The sequence below is a fragment of the Pelodiscus sinensis genome, chromosome 2 (genome assembly GCF_052426305.1).
Source record: "Pelodiscus sinensis isolate ZL-2025 chromosome 2, ASM5242630v1, whole genome shotgun sequence".
NCBI classification, from domain to species: Eukaryota; Metazoa; Chordata; order Testudines; family Trionychidae; genus Pelodiscus; species Pelodiscus sinensis.
In genome coordinates, this window is record NC_143053.1 from 246,554,111 (window position 1) to 246,575,493 (window position 21,383).

A 21,383-nucleotide genomic window follows, 5' to 3' on the forward strand; every position below is an offset into this window, starting at 1 on the left:
TGCTAGGAGGTTGTCTCAGGGACTTTCTCTGCAGGCACTTCTCTTTCCCATCTTCCTCTCTTTTCCGTCTTCTGTTCTCCAGTGGTGGTGTATTGAAAGGGCAAGATTTTGTCCAGTCTCAAGATGCATTGTCAGAGTTAAAGGACTGTATTGGATTGTCAGGATACATCTACACTGTAGTGCTATTTCGAGTATCCCAATGTAGCTCTTCTGCATCTTTGGAGTGTGCCCGTTATTTTGAAGTGTAACGGGCTCGCTATTCCGACATCCCTGTAAACCTCTTTCCACAAGGAATAGGGGACATTTCAGAATAGTGATTTATTTTGAAATAAGTGCTGTGTAGACAGCGCCAAATTTCGAAATAAGTTATTTCGAAATAACATTGAAATAAAATATGCATAGCTCAAATTGTGTATCTTATTTCAACCTATGGTTCATTGTAGATGCACTCTCACAGTCCTCTGTTCCAGGCTTCAACATTCCTCTTTTTAGTTCTTTTCTTCATTTGGCTGTTACAACTGCTTATACCTGACTTTCGGTAAGTCTACACGAGAAATGCTGCAGCACTGTAGTGTAGCAGCTTATTAAAGCAGTGGAAGAGCTTAGTCCATTGATGTAGTAAATCCACCTGTCCAAGAGTAAGGATGTTAAGGACTAGTCGACTATCCAATAAGCAAATGCTTATTGGTTAGTCAAGTTGACTAGTTGCTCTCCCCCCCCCCCCCCCCCCCCAAGCTGTCTCTATAAAATAGAGGTAGCAAAGAGGAGGGGAAGGGAGTACTTCTGAAGTGACAGCGCCACACAGAACCTGGAATACGGGTTCCGTGTGGTGCTGCCGCTTTGAAACGCTGCATGCAGCCCTTAGCAATATAGTTTAAACCATCCTAGCTTTGTAGTATAGACCAGCTCCCTTGACTAACAGTGCAGACAATCTTTTTTTTTTCCAACTCCTAGTGAACACTGTACTGTAATTGGACCTCCAGGGGACTTTTTATTTTCAGCTTACAGCTCCCAGAGTCCAAATATGTCACCTCAGAGATGTGCTTAAATTCTATTTAAAGGGAGCTTTTTCCAAACCAGGCTTCAACCCAAATGCCACATTCCCTTAGGCACATTTTGGGGATCACAGGAAAATAAATATACACAGAACAAAGTTGCTCACTTAGGCATTAAAAATGGTTTTTCTCTTTAAACCGTATTTATGCAAATTGAAAGAGTTCATGTTTTAGGTTTCTGAATGTGTTTATTTTAGATATATTGTGCGATAACCTCCATATGATGTGACAGAAAGAGTGCTGCCAAAACTATCATTACGTTTTGAGTTTTACTATAAGATAGCAAATGGTGCAGGGATAACTTACTTAATGTGTCACAGTACTAAACAAAGTGGATTTAATTTAAATCAAATTGATTGAAATAATAATCTAAATCCTGATTTAAATCACTAGTCAGGAAGACTCGATTTAATCATGATTTTCTACAAAGAAGAGTATCCTTGTTGGTTGTCATAAACTTGATACCTATTTTTCACAACTCAGAGTCAGACATAGGTTTCATTTTTAGAAAGCACACACTATACGTTTTAAAACAGCGATTGATTTTGAAAACTTTTCAGATTAGTTTCACAGCTGTATCAGAAAATGAATGATTGTTTGATTATTTCATTTTCTGTTGGTAATTGAAGCAGATATTATGAAGTCATTGAGAGGTAAACTCTCTCCAGTTCAACAGGTTAATCATTAATATTTGGAGGAATTTTTTGCCATGCTGTATTAGTAGGAGAATCGCACCAGACAGACATTTTAAATTGTTTTAACTAAAACAACAATGTTACATATTCTAGATTTTTTTCTACAATACCAAACACATAAAAATTTACCAAAACAAACATGCATTTTTTAATTTAGTTAAACATTCAAGTTTTTAAAAATCAGGTTTGTTTTTGTTAAATTGTTTTTTAACTAAAACAGTTAAATGAAACAAACAAACAAACAAAAAATTCAATTGACTGCCAGCCAGGTTAATATGAGAAACTTAAAATATTGTCTTCTATTCATTGAAATTTTTGAAACTTGGTATGTTTTGACTCTGTGTATGCAAACAGGGTTGAGGTCTGTTATTTCTCACATTATTTAATTAATTAATTAATTCATTCATTCATTTACTTACTCATTACTTTTTGCTGTTAATGAACATGTACCTCTGGAGACACAAATCCACATTTTTTGGGTAGAAAGAAAGATTAACCTAAATAATCTATACAGAAGCCTCTGGAACCCTGTAATATTGGGTCCCTAATCCGTGAACTATTGGAACTCATTTACAGAACTTTTTTTAAACATTATGTGAATTAGAATTTATAATCCCCATTCCATCATTATATCATTGAGGAAACTATGTAACTATAGTTTTTTCCTCAAAAAGCATTTTATAAAAAAATTGGATTTAAAATTTTAAAAATCTGATATAAATAAAATATCCTATTTTTAATTTTTTTTAATAATCATTGATTTTTATCCACCCTGGTACTAAATACATGTAAGTTTCTTTGAGTGTAAATTTAGGCTTCTCTGTTTATACTGTGTGTGTGTGTGTGTGTGTGTGTGTGTGTGTGTGTGTGTGTGTGTGTGTGTAAGTGGTTATATAGATTTGTATATCTCTAAATATAATGTGTCTTTATGATGTCATTGCCATGAATGTTCTGTTATTCTGATCTTACTGTTCATTTTTTCGTGTGTGTGTGGTGATTTATATACAATACATAATAATTGCATTTGTATTGTATATATGTGGTTATATGGTATTAAGCATACTTTGTTATGGGTGTGTGTGGGGGGGGGTGGTGTCAGTAGTGTGAGTATTTCACTGTATTACCTTTTTGGTGGATGTAGGATTTTGATGAGGTAGTTCATCTCTTTTTCCTTCTTCCACTACCTCCTGTTCTTTCTGTTGTCAGCCATTTAGGTTTGCATACATCTTTTGGATACAGTAAGTGAGTAGAGCATATGAGGGTTTTTGCCTTGATAGACTCTAAGGTCCTTTAAGTATACGAGTTTAAAAAAAACCACTTTATTATCTTGAGGGTTTTCTACATTTTCTGCAGACTTCTGTGGAAGAGAAACAAAACTACTGTTACATAACTAAATCAGAAATTATATGTGTAGTAGTTAAATTTCAAATGTATTTAAAGATACATTTTAAATTCTTAATATTTTCTTTAATGTCTTTTGTTTGAGACAGTCAAATTAACATAAAACATAATTAATAGGAGATGCCCCAGATTATCTTGGTTTTAAAACGTTTCCTCTGCTTTGCAGCGAACAACTCTGCGCCTTTTGTTATTGTGGTGAACGAAGCTCATTAGGACAAGGAGAATTAAAACAATTCAGTCCAACGCCAACGTTTATCACCCCCTGGAAGAAACAGCTTTTAAGTAAAAGTGAGACCAATGACAGCAGCGATGCAACTTATGAGAGAACTCCAAGGCAAAACTCAGTGCCACGCAAACAAAGAGGACCGAAGAAGTAAGTCTGTTTCTTCATAAAAACTTCTGTCATGATTTTGTTACACTGTTGATTTACTGAAGAGAGGTCAGGAAGCACATGTACAAACATTGTGTGTAGTGATAAGTGAATAATTTGAAAAATGTGAAATTATTTTAAAATAATTTGATGCTTAGTAATATTAATCTGTGTTTGAAAAATTGCAAGTCATGTGAGAAAAATAGCAGTCTTCCTTTTGCTGCTTGTTTTTAAGGATTTTTCCCCCTAAAAGTGAGCACGTGGTCTTTTTGTAGAATACCAAAGTAAAAGAGAGACATTTGCTTTAAAAGTGCAAATGTATTTGTACTCTAAAATAGATCTTAGAGAGAGCTTGCAAAAGAACAGAAGAGGAGTAACACGTTAACCAGTTGATTTCTAAAGTGTCGTGTTTGTGTACGTTGAAGAAGCAAGAAATTTCTGTTTCATCTTGCAGTCTTTCTTCTGCATCCCTCTCCAATAATTAATCTTTGCAATTGTGAAAAGAACGTGCTATATTAATACAGTGTATTCTGCTGTTATTAGAACTCTTCTGTGTTTGTGTATGTCCGTTTTCTGTTTTCAGTCCTTGGAAATATTGTTTATCCCAGCCCCCTTTTGCAACACAGCATTTTTAATAGTCATTTCTGAGAAATTACGTTCACATACATATCTCTGTATGGTCCATGTTGAAAGGTAATTGAATATATTTATGGAAATGAAGTTTAAAATACATCTGTAACTACAAATACAGATTTTTTAAAATATTTGCATAATGGAATAGATTTTTTTCTTAATATATATTTGGATTTTGTAATTCTGGGTTTTTGCTGTTACCATGGTTAGATGTGTTCTTGTTCCAGAGCTGCCTTGCTAATATGTGGATTTAGTTGCGCTGGCTGATTAGTAGAGGTTTTTGTAGCCTATGGGAAAGTGCAAAATTAATTTAGCTTGGAACAACTAAGCAGCTCTGTCCCTTGAGGGTGATGATGTAATCATCCCCAAGTGCCATGCTGGCTAGCATCCAAGTTTAAGTACTAAAGCATTGTTGTGTTGGAGTTTTCTGATTGGTTGCTAGCTTTGGACTGCTGCCAATACAGTGAAGAAGTGAAGTAGGAAATGAAACAATAACAAAGAGAGGCAGCCTTTTAAAAGGATTTAAGGTGGAACATTTTAAGGAGTCCTGATTTATTAAGTCATAAGTAACATTAAAAGTACTGTAGACATTTACATTTAAGTCCATATTCAGATTAAGTTTATTCATCTGTTCAGATAAATTTGATCTTAATAACCCTTAATTCAGTATGAATGCTGAATCTCTGTATAAAGCTGGCAGTGCTTTTATTCATTTGATATTAAGGAACTGTAAATATGAATTAAAGAAAAACAGGTGCTCAGATTGCCTTTTTATGAATGAGATATGAATGTGTCGTTTTTTCAGATAGATTCAAAATTGATAGTAACTCAGTTATAGGAGCCTATATTAATAATATGTGCCTTTACTGAACCTATTGGTATTTGCCCATTTTGGGTAGAATGGGTTAATTGAATACTTCAGTTCATAAGGGGACTATTTTGTTCGTAGTAATAGGTGGAAGACTTGAAGGTTTTGATTTCTGAGGTTGGACACTTTTTTTTGTTGTCATCTAAGTCATTAGGATGTAACATAGTGCCAAACTTCCCCTGCTCACCAGTAATGAGAGAGAAGCTTTTTTTGACAGATGTGGAGGGCATCTTAGCCATCAATTTTTGCACAACTTAAACTTTCACTTACATTTTTCCTGTCTTCTTCTCCTTATTTTCTTGAAGGTAACCTTCAAAATAAGCCAAATATTATAGCTTTGTTGCCTGCCATAACTCATAGCTTTACCAAGCAGCATGGCAAAATAAACACAAATTTGTCAGGTTTATTGTTCTTTTTCAGAAGGATATGAAAACTGGCAAGGACTATGGCACTTTCATGCTGCTGCTACTGTGGACTCCCCCACTGGCCCCGTGCTCCCTGCGGCATTTCAGTGCTTATGCCCCAGATCCCAGCCTCCACGTTTTGTGCTACTGCTTTGAAATGCCATGTTTCAAAGCGGTAGCGCCACATGGAGCCCAAGGTTAGCGGGGGAGTCCCCAGCTAAACCCAGGCTCCACATGGTGCTGCCTCTCTGAAACGTGGCATTTCAATGTGGTAGCTCCATGTGGAGCCCAGTATCTGGGGCATAAGCATTTGCTTATTGGCTAGACATTTCACTAAGGCTTAATGCAGTGCTTTAGAAATCCAAGGCAGAATATTGTGGGTGGTGTGTTTTGGTGGTGGGTTTTTTTTTTTTCTTGGAATCGAGTTATGGGAGCCAAGTTTCTCTGGTTAATGGGTTAGTCACTGATATTTAGTGGATAATATTTTGGTATGATGGGTTAAAAAGTCAGAGGATTCCCTGTGCTCAAATATACTGTGTTGCTTGTTTTTTTAAAAAAAATAGGTTTGATTTAATCATAATGTAGTGCTTTTTGTATAATTAAAGTCTCCTTTTCTCTACTCTTCCTCTCACCCTTTGCTATTTTGTGAATTTTGGAGTGTGGGACAAAGACATCTGCTTCCATCTATCTTTTTCCATTCTTGGCCTTTTTCACCCTTCCCCCATATGCACTTGCTGTGTGCTATCTTAGCAGCTTACCTCTGGCTGGTAGGGCAGAATCTCCTCTGAGAATATTGTCAATGCTATATCACAGACCAGCTGTCGAGGTTGCAGAGAGGAAACCATAAGAAAACTGCAGCTGACACCCTCTGCTTGCACCACCTCCTTCTCTTTGTTTCCTAGTTTTCCCATGTCCCCAGAGAAATATTATTACTTTGACTGGAACTATATTTTCCTGTACTTATCTATCTATTCACTTCTTGAGATGAGGCAAGTCAAACAAAAAGTACATTTCGAAAAATGTTAGTATGTGTGTCTTGAACAATGAGATGGTCAGTCTGGACAAAGGGTCATTTAACACAGTCATTCTTCTGGTGCACATGACTTTTTAACTGAAAGCATTGCTCTTCATTTTTGCTATAAATATTGTGTCAAATATAAGAAACTAGACTAGTTTCCCCTCTTTCTTTGATGTATATTTTATCACACCACACTTAGGGAAAACTCATTTGAGGCATTCTGGGGTTTGGTCATTTCCAAAACACATAGCTAATTGAATAATAAACTTAAGATTTTTTTAATTGCAGTTACCTACCCACATTTCTTTTCTACTTCTGTACAGAGAGAGACCTCGACAGAGTATAGCATCATGTACAAGTGTAAGCACTCAAACTGCTTCTGACGATCAGGTTGTCAAATACTGGGATGAACTCAGTTTAGTTGGCTTACCAGATGACATTGATGTCCAAGCCTTATTTGAGCCAACAGGTATGTATTCATTCATTCATATATATATATATATATATATATATATATATCTCACGTTCAGCTCTGTGTGTGTGTGTGTGTGTGTGTGTGTGTGTGTGTGTGTGTGTGTGTGTGTGTGTATGTGGTATATCTTTGTAATGTTTTAAGTGGCGTTCAAACTAAACTTTTGTTTAAATAAATAATTCTTTAGTTTGGTATAGTAATTGACTGTCTGGGAAAAGTGAGGAGTGTGGAGAAAGAAACAGTGATATAATATTTCAGAATTTAAACTGTAGTTTTATGTAACTCCTAATAGCCTAATCCTTCTGCTCATGCGGCTTCACTGGGGCTACCTGAACAAATGACAATTAGTCATCAAAGGAAAGTCTTTCAAGATCAGGGCCTAAGATTCTAATATAATTTTTAACTTAAATTTTTCATGTAGCTATCTGTCAGAAAAATGAAGCAGCTTTGAGCTACAGGCAGTCCCCGGGTTACGTACAAGATAGGGACTGTAGGTTTGTTCTTAAGTTGAATCTGTATGTAAGTCGGAACTGGCGTCCAGATTCAGACACTGCTGAAACTGACCGCCAGTTCTGACTTACATACAGAATCAACGTAAGAACCCCAGGCGTCCCCAAGTCAGCTGCTGCTGAAACTGATCAGCAGCTGATTCCAGGAAGCCCGGGGCAGAGCAACTCTGCCTGGGGCTTCCTATAGTCAGCGCTGGTCAGTTTCAGCAGAAGCTGACTTGGGGACGCCTGGGGCAGAGCAGCTGGGGTGCTACTGGACCAACCCAGCAGCACCCCATCTGCTCTGCCCCAGACGTCCTGATTCAGCCGCTGCTGAAACTGACCAGCAGCGGCTGAATCAGGACCTGGGGCAGAGCAGCTGGGGTGCTGCCGGGTTGGTCCAGTAGTGCCCACGGGCGCTGCAGGACCAATCGGCAGTGCCCCAGCTGCTCTGCCCCAGAGTCCAAAACAAAAGCCTGGTCTGCTGGGGGGGGGGGGAAAGCACACTAGCTGCGCCCCCCCCCCCCCCCCAGCAGACCAGGGACACGGGGAGCAGAGCCGCAGCGGCAGCGGGGTGCCGCGCCTCTGAGGCTTTGCTCTGGCAAAGCCTCAGAGGCGAGGGACCCCGCCACGGCTGCGGCTTCAGTCTGGGTGCCTGTGGTCTGCTGGGGACGGTCCCCAGCAGACCACAGGCACCCGGACTGAAGCCGCAGCCGCGGGGGGGTCCCGCGCCTCTGAGGCTTTGCCAGAGCAAAGCCTCAGAGGCGCGGGGAACCGCCGCTGCTGCCGCTCCAGTCTGGGTGCCTGTGGTCTGCTGGGGACGGTCCCCAGCAGACCACAGGCACCCGGACTGAAACCGCAGCCGCGGGGGGGTCCCGCACCTCTGAGGCTTTGCCAGAGCAAAGCCTCAGAGGCGCGGGGAACCGCCGCTGCTGCCGCTTCAGTCTGGGTGCCTGTGGTCTGCTGGGGACCGTCCCCAGCAGACCACAGGCACCGGGTCTCAAGGGGCAGCAGCAGCGGTTCCCGCGCTTCTGAGGCTTTGCTCTGGCAAAGCCTCAGAAGCGCGGGAACCCGCCCGGTGCCCCTGGTCTGCTGGAGACGGTCTCCAGCAGACCAGGGGCACCAGAGCAGCTTACGAACGGGGCTTTCTCGCCCCGACTTCCGGGGCGAGAAAGCTCCGTTCGTAAGTGCGGATCCGACGTAAGTCGGATCCGTGTAAGTCGGGGACTGCCTGTATTTTCACAGGGCAGTTCAGTTCAAATGTTGCCATACCAGCAATCTCTACCATATGCTTATCCCATAAAAGAAGAAACCGAGAACTCAGAACTTGTTCTGTAAATATTATTAGATTTGTATTGAGCTTAGTCGTAGTGTTACTTTTTCAGAATTCTGTGAAAATTGGGTTCAAAATTTGATTCCATAGAAACCTCTTTTAAATGTATGTTTTTAAAAATTACATCTGGAGTCTGGAGGCCTGATGCTGAGAGAATTTTAATTCTTCCAAGTTACCACTGTTGGGAGATACCTACAATTATTTCTTTCTGTTTACTTTCAGCCCCTTTTTTGTACTACTAAATGCAGAATTGCAATATACATAGTCTGTGCCCAATAGAAAATTTCAAGAGGTACATACCTAAGTCTTACACAGTATGTCAGCAAAGTATATCTTCAACTGAGAAGATAAATATTAGCAGCTCTTCATTATACCATATCCTTATGGTTTTCATTCTTTGGCCTGCAGGTGAATTGAAAGCCATTTTAACAGGTACTTGGAGTCCTGGAAGGTCTACATTTGTAGTCTAGGTATTCCCAGTATGAGTACAGCAAGTTTTTCTTTGTGATTGTCCCTGAATAATGACAACCCACTATTGTAATCACAATGTTTTTACAAAAAAAGAAAATTGTTTTATCCTGTGCATGACACTTTGTGACCTTTTAAAAAATTGTTTGTTTACGGTGGCACTGGGTGCTTTCCCAACAGACAAAGGGAGCTGATCCCTATCCCAAGAAGTTCACAGTTAAATAAGTGAGGAGAAAACTGAAGTTAACTTTGAGTGTATCTGTACACACAGACTTATCACAGGTATATTTTTTGAAACTAGAAGCTAAAGGTATAAAAATGTGTGTAAAAATCTGTTTTTCTTTTTGTATATAAAAAAAACTGCAATATGTAGAGAAATTGTTGATTCCTTCCTCCTCCCACTCTTCCTGTTTTTTCAGTAAAAGACTGTAGTCCCGGTTCTGCAAGCATTTACCACTAAAATTAAGTTCTATATTCTGTAGTAAGGATTGCCGGTCAGATTGTTTTTTAAAAAGTTTTACATTTAATGCTAATTTTGAAACTCAGTTGATGCTTGTTAAAGTTGTAAAGTTGTTCAATACTTTCTCAATGGTAGGTCACTGCTGGGCTCATCACCGCTGTGCGGAGTGGTCATTGGGAGTATGCCAGACTGAAGAGCAGCTATCGGTGAATGTGGACAAAGCTGTTGTCTCAGGGAGCACAGAAGTGAGTAGAAAGAAAAGAACACTCTCTTAAGCTTGTAAAATAAAAAAAAAACTTCAAATAAGAGTACAGAATGTCACTTACTGAAAATATCAGCTCCTAGAGCTTTGTTCTGCCTCCTACGCTCACAGCAATGCTTTACTGTACAAGCAGTCGGATTGTAATCTTCAATTGATTTCAGTGAGAAAATTCAGAATATTAAGTATTGTTCAGCTTGACTTCATGTGGCAGAATCTGTCCTGTGGTTGTTAGAAGCTGGCAAGGAGTTTGTAGACAAAAATTAGATGCCATCTTCATTGAAACTAACATTCATCCTAGCCTTATAAGTTTATATAAGAAGAGTGCAATTAATATGATGTTATATCTAAATATGCTTTCTCTTTAAAAAACAGTAGTGTGACTTCAATGAAGTACTGCCATTTTGTATATTGAGAAAAATCTGTTGGTTGTTTATTCTTCTCATTTAAAGAAGAAACTATATGAAAACAAAAGGTGTTTTGAAAGAAGGCAGACTCCTTGTAATGCCATTTCTTTGGCTTGTTGAGAGAAGAAGGTGCTGCTTACCTGAATGAAAATAGATATTTCAATCTGTATTTCAAAATTCCATAAAGATCTAGGCCAAAGCCAAGCTACATGCAATCATGTTTTTGTATTCTGATTAATTTTCAGTGAACTATTTTTAATAATCTATTATTATTCTTAACTAAATCATGCCTAGTTTGACATTACAAAATCATCTTAACAGTGCAAACTAATTTGGCATCATTACTGCTGTTTCAGAGATTAACATTGGTACCTGGAATTTATTTACATAATTGCGTGTTGTGAAGTTTTAATTTCTTATATTAAAATAAAATATCAGTGAAGTACTACCTGGTGGGAGTGAGTGACAGTCTCTTAGTTTAGCAATTTTTCTCACCTTTGAATCTGTAAGTCACTTTTATTTATGACCTAATATTTACCTTACTCCATGAATAATTTTATAGATTTCAGTGAGACTGCTCTGAGTAAGACAGTTCAAAGTGAGTAAAAATGGCAGAACTGAGCTCTAAATTAGCTAGACTTTACAACATTTAAATATAGTGATGATGGAAATGTCATGCTATTAACTTTGCCAAGTTGCTTTGTTTTTTGTAGTCAGACCTTTGAAGAGATTTTTTTTCTTTGAATATTTGCTTTAAAAAAAAATGCAAAATTGCTGTAAAACTGGCTTCAAGTTAAAGTTAGCTGTAAAGGCTTTCAGAAAACTGTTTTAAAGAAGGAATTTCCATTTTAGAATGGAAGTATCAGCTTGTCTCTTGTAATACTCAATGATATGTTATGTATAATTTTGTCACAGGTGAGTGGGTCATGAATGCCATGTGCACAAGAAAACTTTTAAATACTGTTGGAAAATTTCTGCTCTGTATGTTGAATGGAGATTCCTAATTAAGGAAAGAGAAATTATGTGTTTAGGGAGGCAAACTGGAATATCAGCATATTACACATGGATATGTTCACAGGCATGCGTACATCATATTAAAAAGACCATGTGATTTCAGTGTGTGGATATAAAACTTTCATTTTTTTAAATTATTTCCATTTTAGTAGCAACTAGGCCCCTGTTGTGCTAAGTGGTGTACAAACAGCACAAAAATACAGTCTTTGTCACAAAAGACTTAGAATGTCAGTATGGGACAAGAGATAATGGATTGATTTAGTTGGACAGGAGAGTACAAAAAAACAGTCAGGCTATTGGTCAGCAAGATAGGCAGTGATCTTGGTATAGCTGTTTAGTCCAGCCATTTATCAAGTTATGTGCATTACAGTAAAGGAGGATTCTGAAGGAGGATGTGTGGTAGCTTTGTGGATATTTACAAGGAGCTCTTCTCATATGTGAGATGCATGTTGGAAAATGTGCTGGCATCATGGGATGATCAGAGTGGGAACTGATATTTCAGTAGTGAATAAAAATGGTAAGTAGTGTGGGGGTAGGTGGGGAAAAGCCTTGAAAGTGAAAACAAATGGCTTATGTATGTTGCAATGGCAAAGAGGTAGGTAGCATAGTAAAAGTGAAAAGTGGTCATCTCCAATGGTAAACAAAGAGATGATGGCAGTTTAGAGTTGTTTAGCTAGAAAGATGTCAGAAGTGAAGGAGGAGAGAATATATCTGTGACGAAGGTCAGCTTGGTCATGGGATTTCCAGCAGACACTCTGTGGTCCAAGAGCAGGAGCAAAGGAACTGGATGTTAGGATGAGCCAGTTTTGGGGATTGGCAGAACAGACCTTGCGATGGTGAAGAGAAACAAATGAAATGAGGGTGGAAGGAAGTAAAGCATTGCGAGAAAGAACAACGATATCAATGGAAGGCAGAGAGAAGAACCTAAAAGTAGACAAGAAGTCATCTGTGCTTATGGATTGGAAGTCACAAAAAAGTCAAGTGATAGGCCGTGAGGAAGGAGGCTGATGGATGATGCTAAAGAAAACTGGGTGATAGAGGGAGAACTCAGTAAGGGTATGTCTACCTTACAGAGAAGATTGAAGCTGCTTCTGTCAGTCTTCCGGGGTTCCAATTAGAGGGTCTGGTGAAGACATGCTACTTCTAACTAAGGGGGGTGCTCCGGTTGATGCCGGTAGTCCTGCTTCCATGAGGAGTAAGGGAAGTCGAAGGGAGAGTATGCTCCCGCAGAGTGCCAAAATTTGAGTTAAGGTGCATTGACTTCAGCTACTCAATTAATGGAGCTAGAGTTGTGTATCTTTATTCAACCTTATCCCAAAGTGTAGATGTATTCTCCAATGGGGTCGGCAACACCCAGCATGTGCCATAAGTGGCACTTAAGATGATTTTCAGTGACACATGGGAGACGGCGGGGGAGTGGAGAAAGCCCCGAGCCTTGCTGTGCAATTGGGGAAAAGGCCAGAGCCATGAATGTCTCCACGCATGTGGGCCCATGCTCCTCCTCCCCTGGCAGGAGGAACAAAGTGCACACTGGCACACTGACTTCAGGCTTTTCCTGTTACTCCATGGACCAAAATCTGGCCAATTGAGCAGCAGAAAGCCATGCCTGGAACAGAAAGCCTGAGAGCAGCACGGGGGGCAAAAGCAGATCCAGCCGCCATCTTGCCCATGAAGGACCCGCTGCTGCCATGGCCGTGTCCCCGCTGTTCTGCATACTGCTCTGTCCTCACCTCTCACGTGCACTGTGCACTCGCACCTGCCAGAGAGCCCCATGGTTCCACTGGAGTCCATCATCCAGGTGCCAGCAGGCTGGATCCTGGTCAGCCTGTCTGGACATGCCAGCCGGACTCCCTGCTCTCCTGGCAAGGCACAGCCTCCATTCCACACTCAGCCCGTGGGCCGCGAACTTATTCCATGTGTGGAGCAGGGTCTGGCTGCCACATGTGAGTGTCTGTTACAATAAATAAACCCTGTTACAGACATGGGGGGAGGGGGAAGAGAAGAGAGAGTAAGTGCTGCCCAGACCCTGCATCCTCCATGCTGAGACCCTGTTCCTACCCCCTCCTTCTGGACAGACACCCTACTCTCAGCATTCTCCTGCACCCCACCTCCCACCCAGATCCTGTATCCACGTGCCAGGATGCATGCGCACGCTGCTCCTCACCTCCCCACAGGAAAAGCCAGAGCAGGAGACCAAGCAGTGTGTGCAATAGGAAGAGGGCCCCCCCCCCCCACACACACACACACACACACTGGGAGAGTGTTACGTTCCAGGGCAGGAAGGTTAAATCTTGGCATGGGGTCAGCAACCTTTCTGAACAGAACAGTGCTTGGTGAAAACCAAATCAAATGAACTGGCCTTTTGGTGAGTGGTTGAATAATGTGGGCTGCATGTTTCATGAACAGGTGTGAGTGAGGGAAACATGTAACTAAAGTTCAGATGGATTATCAACATAGAAGTTGAAGGAATTAAGGAGTAGCATGGGAAATTAAGGGGCAAGAAATAGAACCAGAGAGGAAGGATGATGGGGAAGAGTTGGGTGGATGACAAGTGACAGCAGTATGGAGAGGGAGATGAGAAAAATCAGACACAATATTTTTCAAAAGAGGAGAAAGAGTGGGAAAGATGAGCTAGAAGGGGTTAGAAAGGGTGAAGTTGGAGAAGTGAAGCCCAGCTCCTGCATCATGATTGGATCCAGGTCAGAGAAAAGGAGAGGCCTCTGTAAGAGAGGGCAGCTTCAGAAGCAGCATTAGATAAAGAGATCCAGGTCACTTTGAGCTAGAGGGAATGAGATATAAAGAGGGCATGGATGCCTATGATCTCTTCTCAGAGAGAGAAAGAGAATGGGGTGTGTGCACGGGAGGGAGAATGGACATGGTTAGAAATGGTGGCACCAATTAAAGGGGTGGAGATGGTGCCAGGGTCAAGATTTAATGTTAGCCCCCGGTCTGTAGGGCTCCCACTCCCTTTTGCCTCACATGGGCCTGCTGGCTCTGTGGGCCCCACTGGAGATGTGGTGGGCCCAGCGGGGCAAGGAGCTACTCCCTGGCATCAGTTAACTGTTACCTGGTAAGCATCACCCGATAAGGTTAACCGCTTACCTGTTCACATCCCTAGTGGGGAGCTGCAGAGGGTGAGGGAGAAAAGAATGGGAGAATGGAGACATTGTGGGGAAGGGAGAGAGGAGGTGGACAAATGCTATGATGTAGAAGAGAGCTTTGGTGAGAGCCATGGGGGTGTGGTAGATGAACAAGATTACCAAAACATCAGGCAGACAAGCAGAAGAGTTTGAAAAATGCAGTGAGTTGTTCTTTCCAGCCCTCCTGCTAAGCAGCTACAGTGCACTGCCTCACAATGTGAGGAAGGGGAAAGGAGGTGGTCAGACTCGAGCACTGAGGGCATGTTGCCGTGGCCTGTGCCTGCTGACTTGAGCTTGTAAAGTTCAGCTGCAGGGCTCTTTAAGTGCAGTATAGGCATCTGTGCTATAGAACCCTGGGATATGGGGCATTCCCAGAGCTCAGGCTGCAGACCAATTCTGAACATACACTATGTGATAAAACAGACCTGCAGCTGGAGCCAAAGTCAGCTGGCATGGGCTGGGTATGGGACAGTTACAATATAAATATGCCCTGAGAGGTAAGGCTGAGTGGAGGATAGGAGCAGAAGTGTCTCCCAAGTGCTTTCTGGATGCCTTTCTTATTGTGTTGTGAGGCTATGATGTCCAGTCTAGGGATGTTAGAAAGCAGGTTATTGGGTAACTGTAACTGCTGAAAATCTCAGTAGTTACACACTTACATGCTGCAGGCTCTGCAGTATAAAACTTATACGTAAGTAGAAAGCCAGCTCCCCAGGATTCAGAGACAGCAGTGTGGGTGGCAGCCAGCTCCTTGGGAGTGGGATTAGAGCCTGAGTGTATCTGATTATGGCCGTGGTCCCCAACACGGTGCCCGCGGGCGCCATTTCTCTGCGCCCGCCAAGTGCTTAGGGCTGGCCTGGCCCCGGGCACGTGGCGCTCAGTGAGCGCCGGCCCCGGGGGTGCCGCGGATTCACGCCCCGCGGCGCATGGGGGGGGAGAAAGCGCTAGCGCCGGCCCCGGGCGCTTGGGGAAAGGGGGGGGGGAGAGAGCGCTGCCCCGGGCGCGCGGCGCTTGGCGGATGGGGGGGGGGGAGAGCGCCGGCCCCGGGCACGCGGCGCTTGAGGGGAGAGCGCCGGCCCCGGAATGCGGCTATGGGGGGGCCCCGCCCTCCTGGGCGCCTGGCGGGCGAACGGCCATGCCCCCTGGTGCCCGGCAACCCCAAATGGTTGGGGACCACTGGATTATGGTAACCAAGAAGGCCAGGAAGATTGGTTAACCATTTAAATGGTTATACTATTACATGATAAATTGCATTTATCACGTACCTTTTGGGAAATCAGCTGCAGTGTGCTCACCAGGTCATCTCAAGTAGGGCTGTTCCTAACACTGAACTCCTGAACAGCATTCAGACAATCACCATTAGGTGGAAAACAAACAAAACAAAAAACAAATTCAGCTATACAAATATTTCATCCAACAAATTAAAATTCCCAACACAAAATTAAAATGGTGAAAGGCCCAGGGTGGTAAAGTATTAAATTTTAGACCTGCAGTTGGTTTAAATTCCTTTATTTGATGAACCTTTAAGGCTTGACTTTTGTGCATTGTACCATCTGAAAACCAGGAATCACTTCTGTATCATTTGACCCAGATCCAGCTGTAGTAGTATCTGGTACCTTAAATTTGTGTGACTTCACGTGTAGGAAAATTTATTTTAGAAGTTTCTGACATTCATAATTATTCCCCCTACAGAGGGCTGTACTGTTGCAGTTGGGGTTCTTAGGCAGCCCACATTCCCAGAAGAAAGGATAAGAAAAGCAGTACAAGTAAATACAGTGGCCCAAAGCTTTTTGAGGATCTGAACTGAAGCCCTAGTGATTCTGCATTAGGATTTGTGTTTGGTTAAGAACAGAAAATGTTCCTCTGAACTGTTCTCTGTGGTTTTTAACTTGAAGCATTTGGTTTGCACTTGTCGCTGTGGGGGGTGGAGATAGGGAGCAGTTCCAAGAGCGACTCTGTTACAGGTACTGAGCAGCTCCCTCATGGCTGCCTTCTGCTTTGTAGGAGGGAGAGGGGATAGCAGTTCTGGCTTCTTCCTTGCCTGCTTCCCCTGCCAGGTTTTGAGACTCTTGGAGAAAGCAGGATGAGAGCTCCGCTGGCTCTGCTGGAGTCTAGGAGACTGTCGAATAAAGATGGGTCCTCTTCCTCACCTTAGCCTGAGAAGAGTGGAAAAAAAGGAAAAGCAGACAGAACAATCAATTAGTGATTGGTCCAGATTATTTGCATTGGCCCTAGGTTAGAGGAGGGATGTTAAAATGCACTTATTTGTGTAAACATGTATATGTTGAAATACATGCGGAGGAGGGGGTGCATGTAGTTATTAGGATTAACCATTGAGACCAGGCTTATTGATTAATCATATAAACACCTACACACTAATATTCCTAAATTAGGGTAGCTTGGGGGTGGCTCTAAGTTGCAAAATTGTTTGATTCAGAGGGTGTCATGTCAACAGTTTATAGCTGGAGTACAGTGTGTGCTACAACCACTTCCTCTGCCCACCCTCAGCACCTCCTTCTGTACCAGTGACTAGTAAGGAAAGCTTAGGATCTGATTATGCTAGCTCTGTACCTGAATTAAGGAATCTAGGCGGGGACCTGTGGGTGGTTTCTGCTGCTATTGTGTGTCACCTGAGGAATAACAAGACAGAGAGACTGCCCTTGAGTATTAATATTAATATGATTGTCCCTCAATTTGAAAAGGTTTACATTACCTGCAATGATACATTATTATATAAAATTATACAATACTATAATAATGCTCCAAAATAATTCTACATAAATGCAAATTATTTTGTAATATATATTTTGACAGTTGTTCATGTGAGATATAGTTATATTTACAGCTGTTGCGTTGTGAATTCTCTGACTTTTGCTTTTCTAGTGTTATGCTCCAGCAGTTATTTTATATTCTAATGCTGTAAATGTTCTGGATGCTGCTGGCAATACAGGTGTTGAGTATGTGGTGAGGTTTATTTAGATGATTTTCTATAAAACAATTTGTAGGTTGTTTCTTAAACAGGCTATCAAACTTGCTTTTATTTTTCCCCCAGAAGTCCCCCGGCATTACATGAGTTTATAATGTGGTTGACTGCAGTAATATCTTTGCTCAACTGGGAAGGTGTTTTCTCCATTCCTTATGTTACTTGTGCAGATTAGTTTTGACATGCAAATAATTTTTTTTGGTTAGTAAGATTGTGGTTTTTTATTCTTGCTGCAAACATTTTGTAGGTTTTCTTACCTTGAGGGTCTTTTTCATTTGGAATTTGCATGATTGTTTCTCAGTACTTGGAATATCTGTTTCTGATTGTCTTTTAACTGGATTTGACAGTGTTTATTACTCTGTTTACCAGTTGAGATGTCCATTTGGCTTCATCGAATGTGTGATTGCATTAATAAAGCTGGTGTGAGCATATTTTCACTGACCTGTTTCAAAATTTGCGTACAAATCATTTTCTGTTTCCACTTGATCCTTGCTTTCTGCTGGTTAAAACTTTTAAGTATAGTCCACACCGCTTTCTATATCTATGCATGTTTCACAAAATGTATTGTTTTGATTTTCATTTTTTGAGCCATTTCTTAATTTCACTGGTTTTGAAAGGCATTCAATTTATTTGTTCAGATATGACACATTCATTTGTTGCATTTTTTTGCCTAGTTTTGTGTTAGTTACTTTGAATTTGTTATACAGTCTTCGTTTTGTGTCTGATTATTGTTGATATATCCATGATGTCTGTGAAGTTTTGGTTTCTCATAGGGACTTAATGCATCTAGTTATTTTATTTCATAGCTGACAAGTAAATGGTCAAATGACATTATATGTGCGTTGGCACTTAATGTGTAGTTTAGCTGAGGTTTTTTTATACCCATATTCATCTTACCCATCTGAGCCAAAGAAAGTGTTCTGAAGACTACTGTTCAAGTGAAAAATTTATGAGACTGTTGGGCTCCAAGGTTATTCTTTTGAGTTCATTGTGGTGTAAGCTTCAGAGTAGTGACGTTAAATATCAGTTAATTGAATAATTTAGTAACCTCATGAAATGTTATTGGTTAGTCGAATAGTCTATAATCCCCAGGGGTGGGACCAGCAGCCACTGTATCAGAGGAAGCAACGTGGGGAGCCAGTTTAAAAACCAGGTCCCGTTTTGGACCAGCTGCCTGTCACCCTGTGCTGCTGCTTCTGAGAAAGAGGCAGCAGCATGGGGTGGCAGCAGTCCCTGACCGAGGACAGTTGGAACTCCTAGACCTGGCGCAAGCCAGAACTAAGCTGGGCTGCCTACCCTCCTGGCTGGTTCTTAATATGCTTGAAGTGCAGAGCTGAAACGGGGATAGATCCCTGAGCCGGGCTGCCTGCCCGCCTGGCTCCTAAAACACTTTAAATGTAGAGCCGCAGCAGGGGTAGGCTCCGGACCCGTCGCAAACCAGGACTAAGCCAGGCTGCTAAAAATGTACTGGCAATGAGAGGGGAGAGGGAAATGCATGTAGTCTATAGCATTAACTTATAATCTTTTGCTTTTCAATTAATCGACTATACTATTACATCCCCACTTCAGAGATATAGATTCCAGCTCTTGCATTTCAGATGTCTTTTGATTTCAACTCTAATTTTGCTTGTATATTGGATTACTATAGTTCTTAAAACTTTGGAAAGTTTCCAGTTAAATATTTAATTGAATACAAAATATAACTAAACCACTAATTATAGTTCTTTAAAATGCTGCTTACGGTATATGAAAATTAAGTCTGAAATAATGAAGCAAAGTAGCAGCCATATTGTTAACTTGCTCTACCCTTTGTTTCTGGCTAATATCTGATCTTCCAGTTTTGGATCAAGAGATTTTTATCTTTTTAAGTGAGAAATGGAAGTACAGGATTACATGGCTGTACTTACTAAACCAAACAAAACAGAGAGAGAGAGAGAGAGAGACCGTTTTTACCTGTACCTCTGGCTACAGTTTTTGGTATCTCAAATTGCATCCTTGATGTGCTGACTTGATTCTTGGTACCTTGATACAGGGTGCATTTCCAATTTTAATTCTAATTAAATTGGGGGGCCCCCGGGGATTACAGCTGCTGAGTTTTTAATGTAGATTATTTTGAAACATTTTCAGGTACTTTACGTATTTTTGTGTAAGACCCATGTTTAATTTACATATTTTGATGTGATGGGTGTTTTCTTGTGTTCTGCTAAGACAGTAGTAAAAATTGCTACTTGTTTCCATTAAATGGCTCAATTCAGATTGTGTTGCTATTGTAGAAGGATATGGGCTAATGTCACCCATCAGGAATTGCTGGCAAGTAGTTCCTTTAAAAAAAATAGCTGGAAAGTAGTCTGTTTCTCCTCTTTCTTTTGAAAAAAGGAAAGACTTCATTTGTGTGTGTGGTTGTAGTTGTGCATAGTATTTCACACGTAAATAAAATAACACAGTCCTTATCCAGAGGAACTTGAATTCTAGATTAAAGCAATGCATGTCAAAAAGTATAATGGATTGGGTTGGGAAAGGTCTAGGTAAGGATTCGGTGGACACACTGTTAATGAGATGCAGTTTGCCCAAAAGAACAAATTGTGTTTGGTGGCAGTTTGAGTGAGTTGTATGTGTGTTATGCTAAAATAAAGGTGTGTGTTTTTTTTAACATCACTTTTTTTTGTTCTTGTTCATGTTAGAAGGACTTAATTGCATTTGAATTGCTGCCTTTACACACACCACACAATGAAGAAGTTGCAGTAGTATTAACTTTCACAGCCACCCTTCTCTTCTGATAGCACTTGGCAGCCTACAAAGCTAGGAGAGCTCATCAGAAGCATAGTGAATGAAGAAAAGTGGAATTGAGGGAAATCAAGAGGGCCTTTTTTTTTTTATGGTCTCCTGAAATGCGAGTAGAGGAAGTAATTGAAATGGGATGTGTGAAACAGTCCTCCCAATCCACTGTCTTCCCCTTCTCTACTGTCACACGTTCAAATTCTCTGTGTCTCGTTGGTTACGGAGGACATGTATAACTCTGCTACTCCCTGTTTATCCTGTTTGTCTTTTATTGTGTTATGCTCTATCCCTCCATTCCATCAGTGATGACTGCCTTGTCTGCCCTATTGTTTCCTATTGCTCTTATTACTGTCTTCAAACCTTTTCCTGTGCTATCACTGTGCATACAACGGCCAGCCTGAATTTATCCATAAAGCCAGTTCCTTTCCCTCCTTCGTATCCCTACTCAGACTTACTTCTATGACTCTTACCAAAAGGGGCAAGTTATGGGAAAGTTTGGTATAGTTCAAATGTTTTTCATTACATTTTTAAACAAAATAAACAAAATATATAAATGTAAATATTTTAATGCATTTTTCTCACCCTTGAAACGTTTCTTCTCTTATTGAGAGTTGTCTATAGTTTGTATGTGCACGCACACTGATTTAACTTAAAATAAACCATTTTTCTACTAATTAGCTTGCTGCAGCCCTCTAGTGTGGGCATTTTTACCAATACAAAGGTGTTTGGATGAAATTATGGCAGAAACATACTAGAGAGTTCCACCAAGTTAGCTAAACTGTATGAAGATAAGGCCTTAGATTACATACATCTCAGGACAGAGATTGTAATTGTCTGTATATCTGTACCGATCACTGCCGGGCCATGATTTCTGGGAGCTACTGTAATATCAACAGCACTATGGTCAGCTAATTACATAGTGCTTATATACAGTGAAACAGCTGAGATGACCAAACTCTGAGTTTCTTATTGCTCTAAGCGACGAGGAGTCCTATGGCACCAGCTCTCTGGAAATTTCCACTACATGCATCTGACGAAGTGGGTCTTTGCCCACGAAAGCTTATGCTCCTACACTTCAGTTAGTCTATAAGGTGCCACAGGACTCCTCGTCGCTTTTGCAGATTCAGACTAACACGGCTA

At 41.0% G+C, this 21,383-nt stretch overlaps 1 protein-coding gene across 14 annotated transcripts in view; it reads left to right on the forward strand.

The window, feature by feature from the left end:
• Positions 1-21,383, forward strand: part of KMT2C (lysine methyltransferase 2C) — a 347,150-nt gene that overhangs the window by 105,208 nt on the left and 220,559 nt on the right. For 13 of the 14 annotated variants that reach the window (XM_075922783.2, XM_075922788.2, XM_075922785.2 and 10 more), the window contains 3 exons: positions 3,318-3,524; positions 6,768-6,913; positions 9,801-9,910. In XM_075922783.2, coding sequence (XP_075778898.2) covers positions 3,318-3,524; positions 6,768-6,913; positions 9,801-9,910 — 463 coding nt within the window. Of the gene's footprint in view, positions 1-3,317; positions 3,525-6,767; positions 6,914-9,800; positions 9,911-21,383 lie in introns of those variants that run through there. The other variant, XM_075922795.2, reaches the window with a different exon arrangement.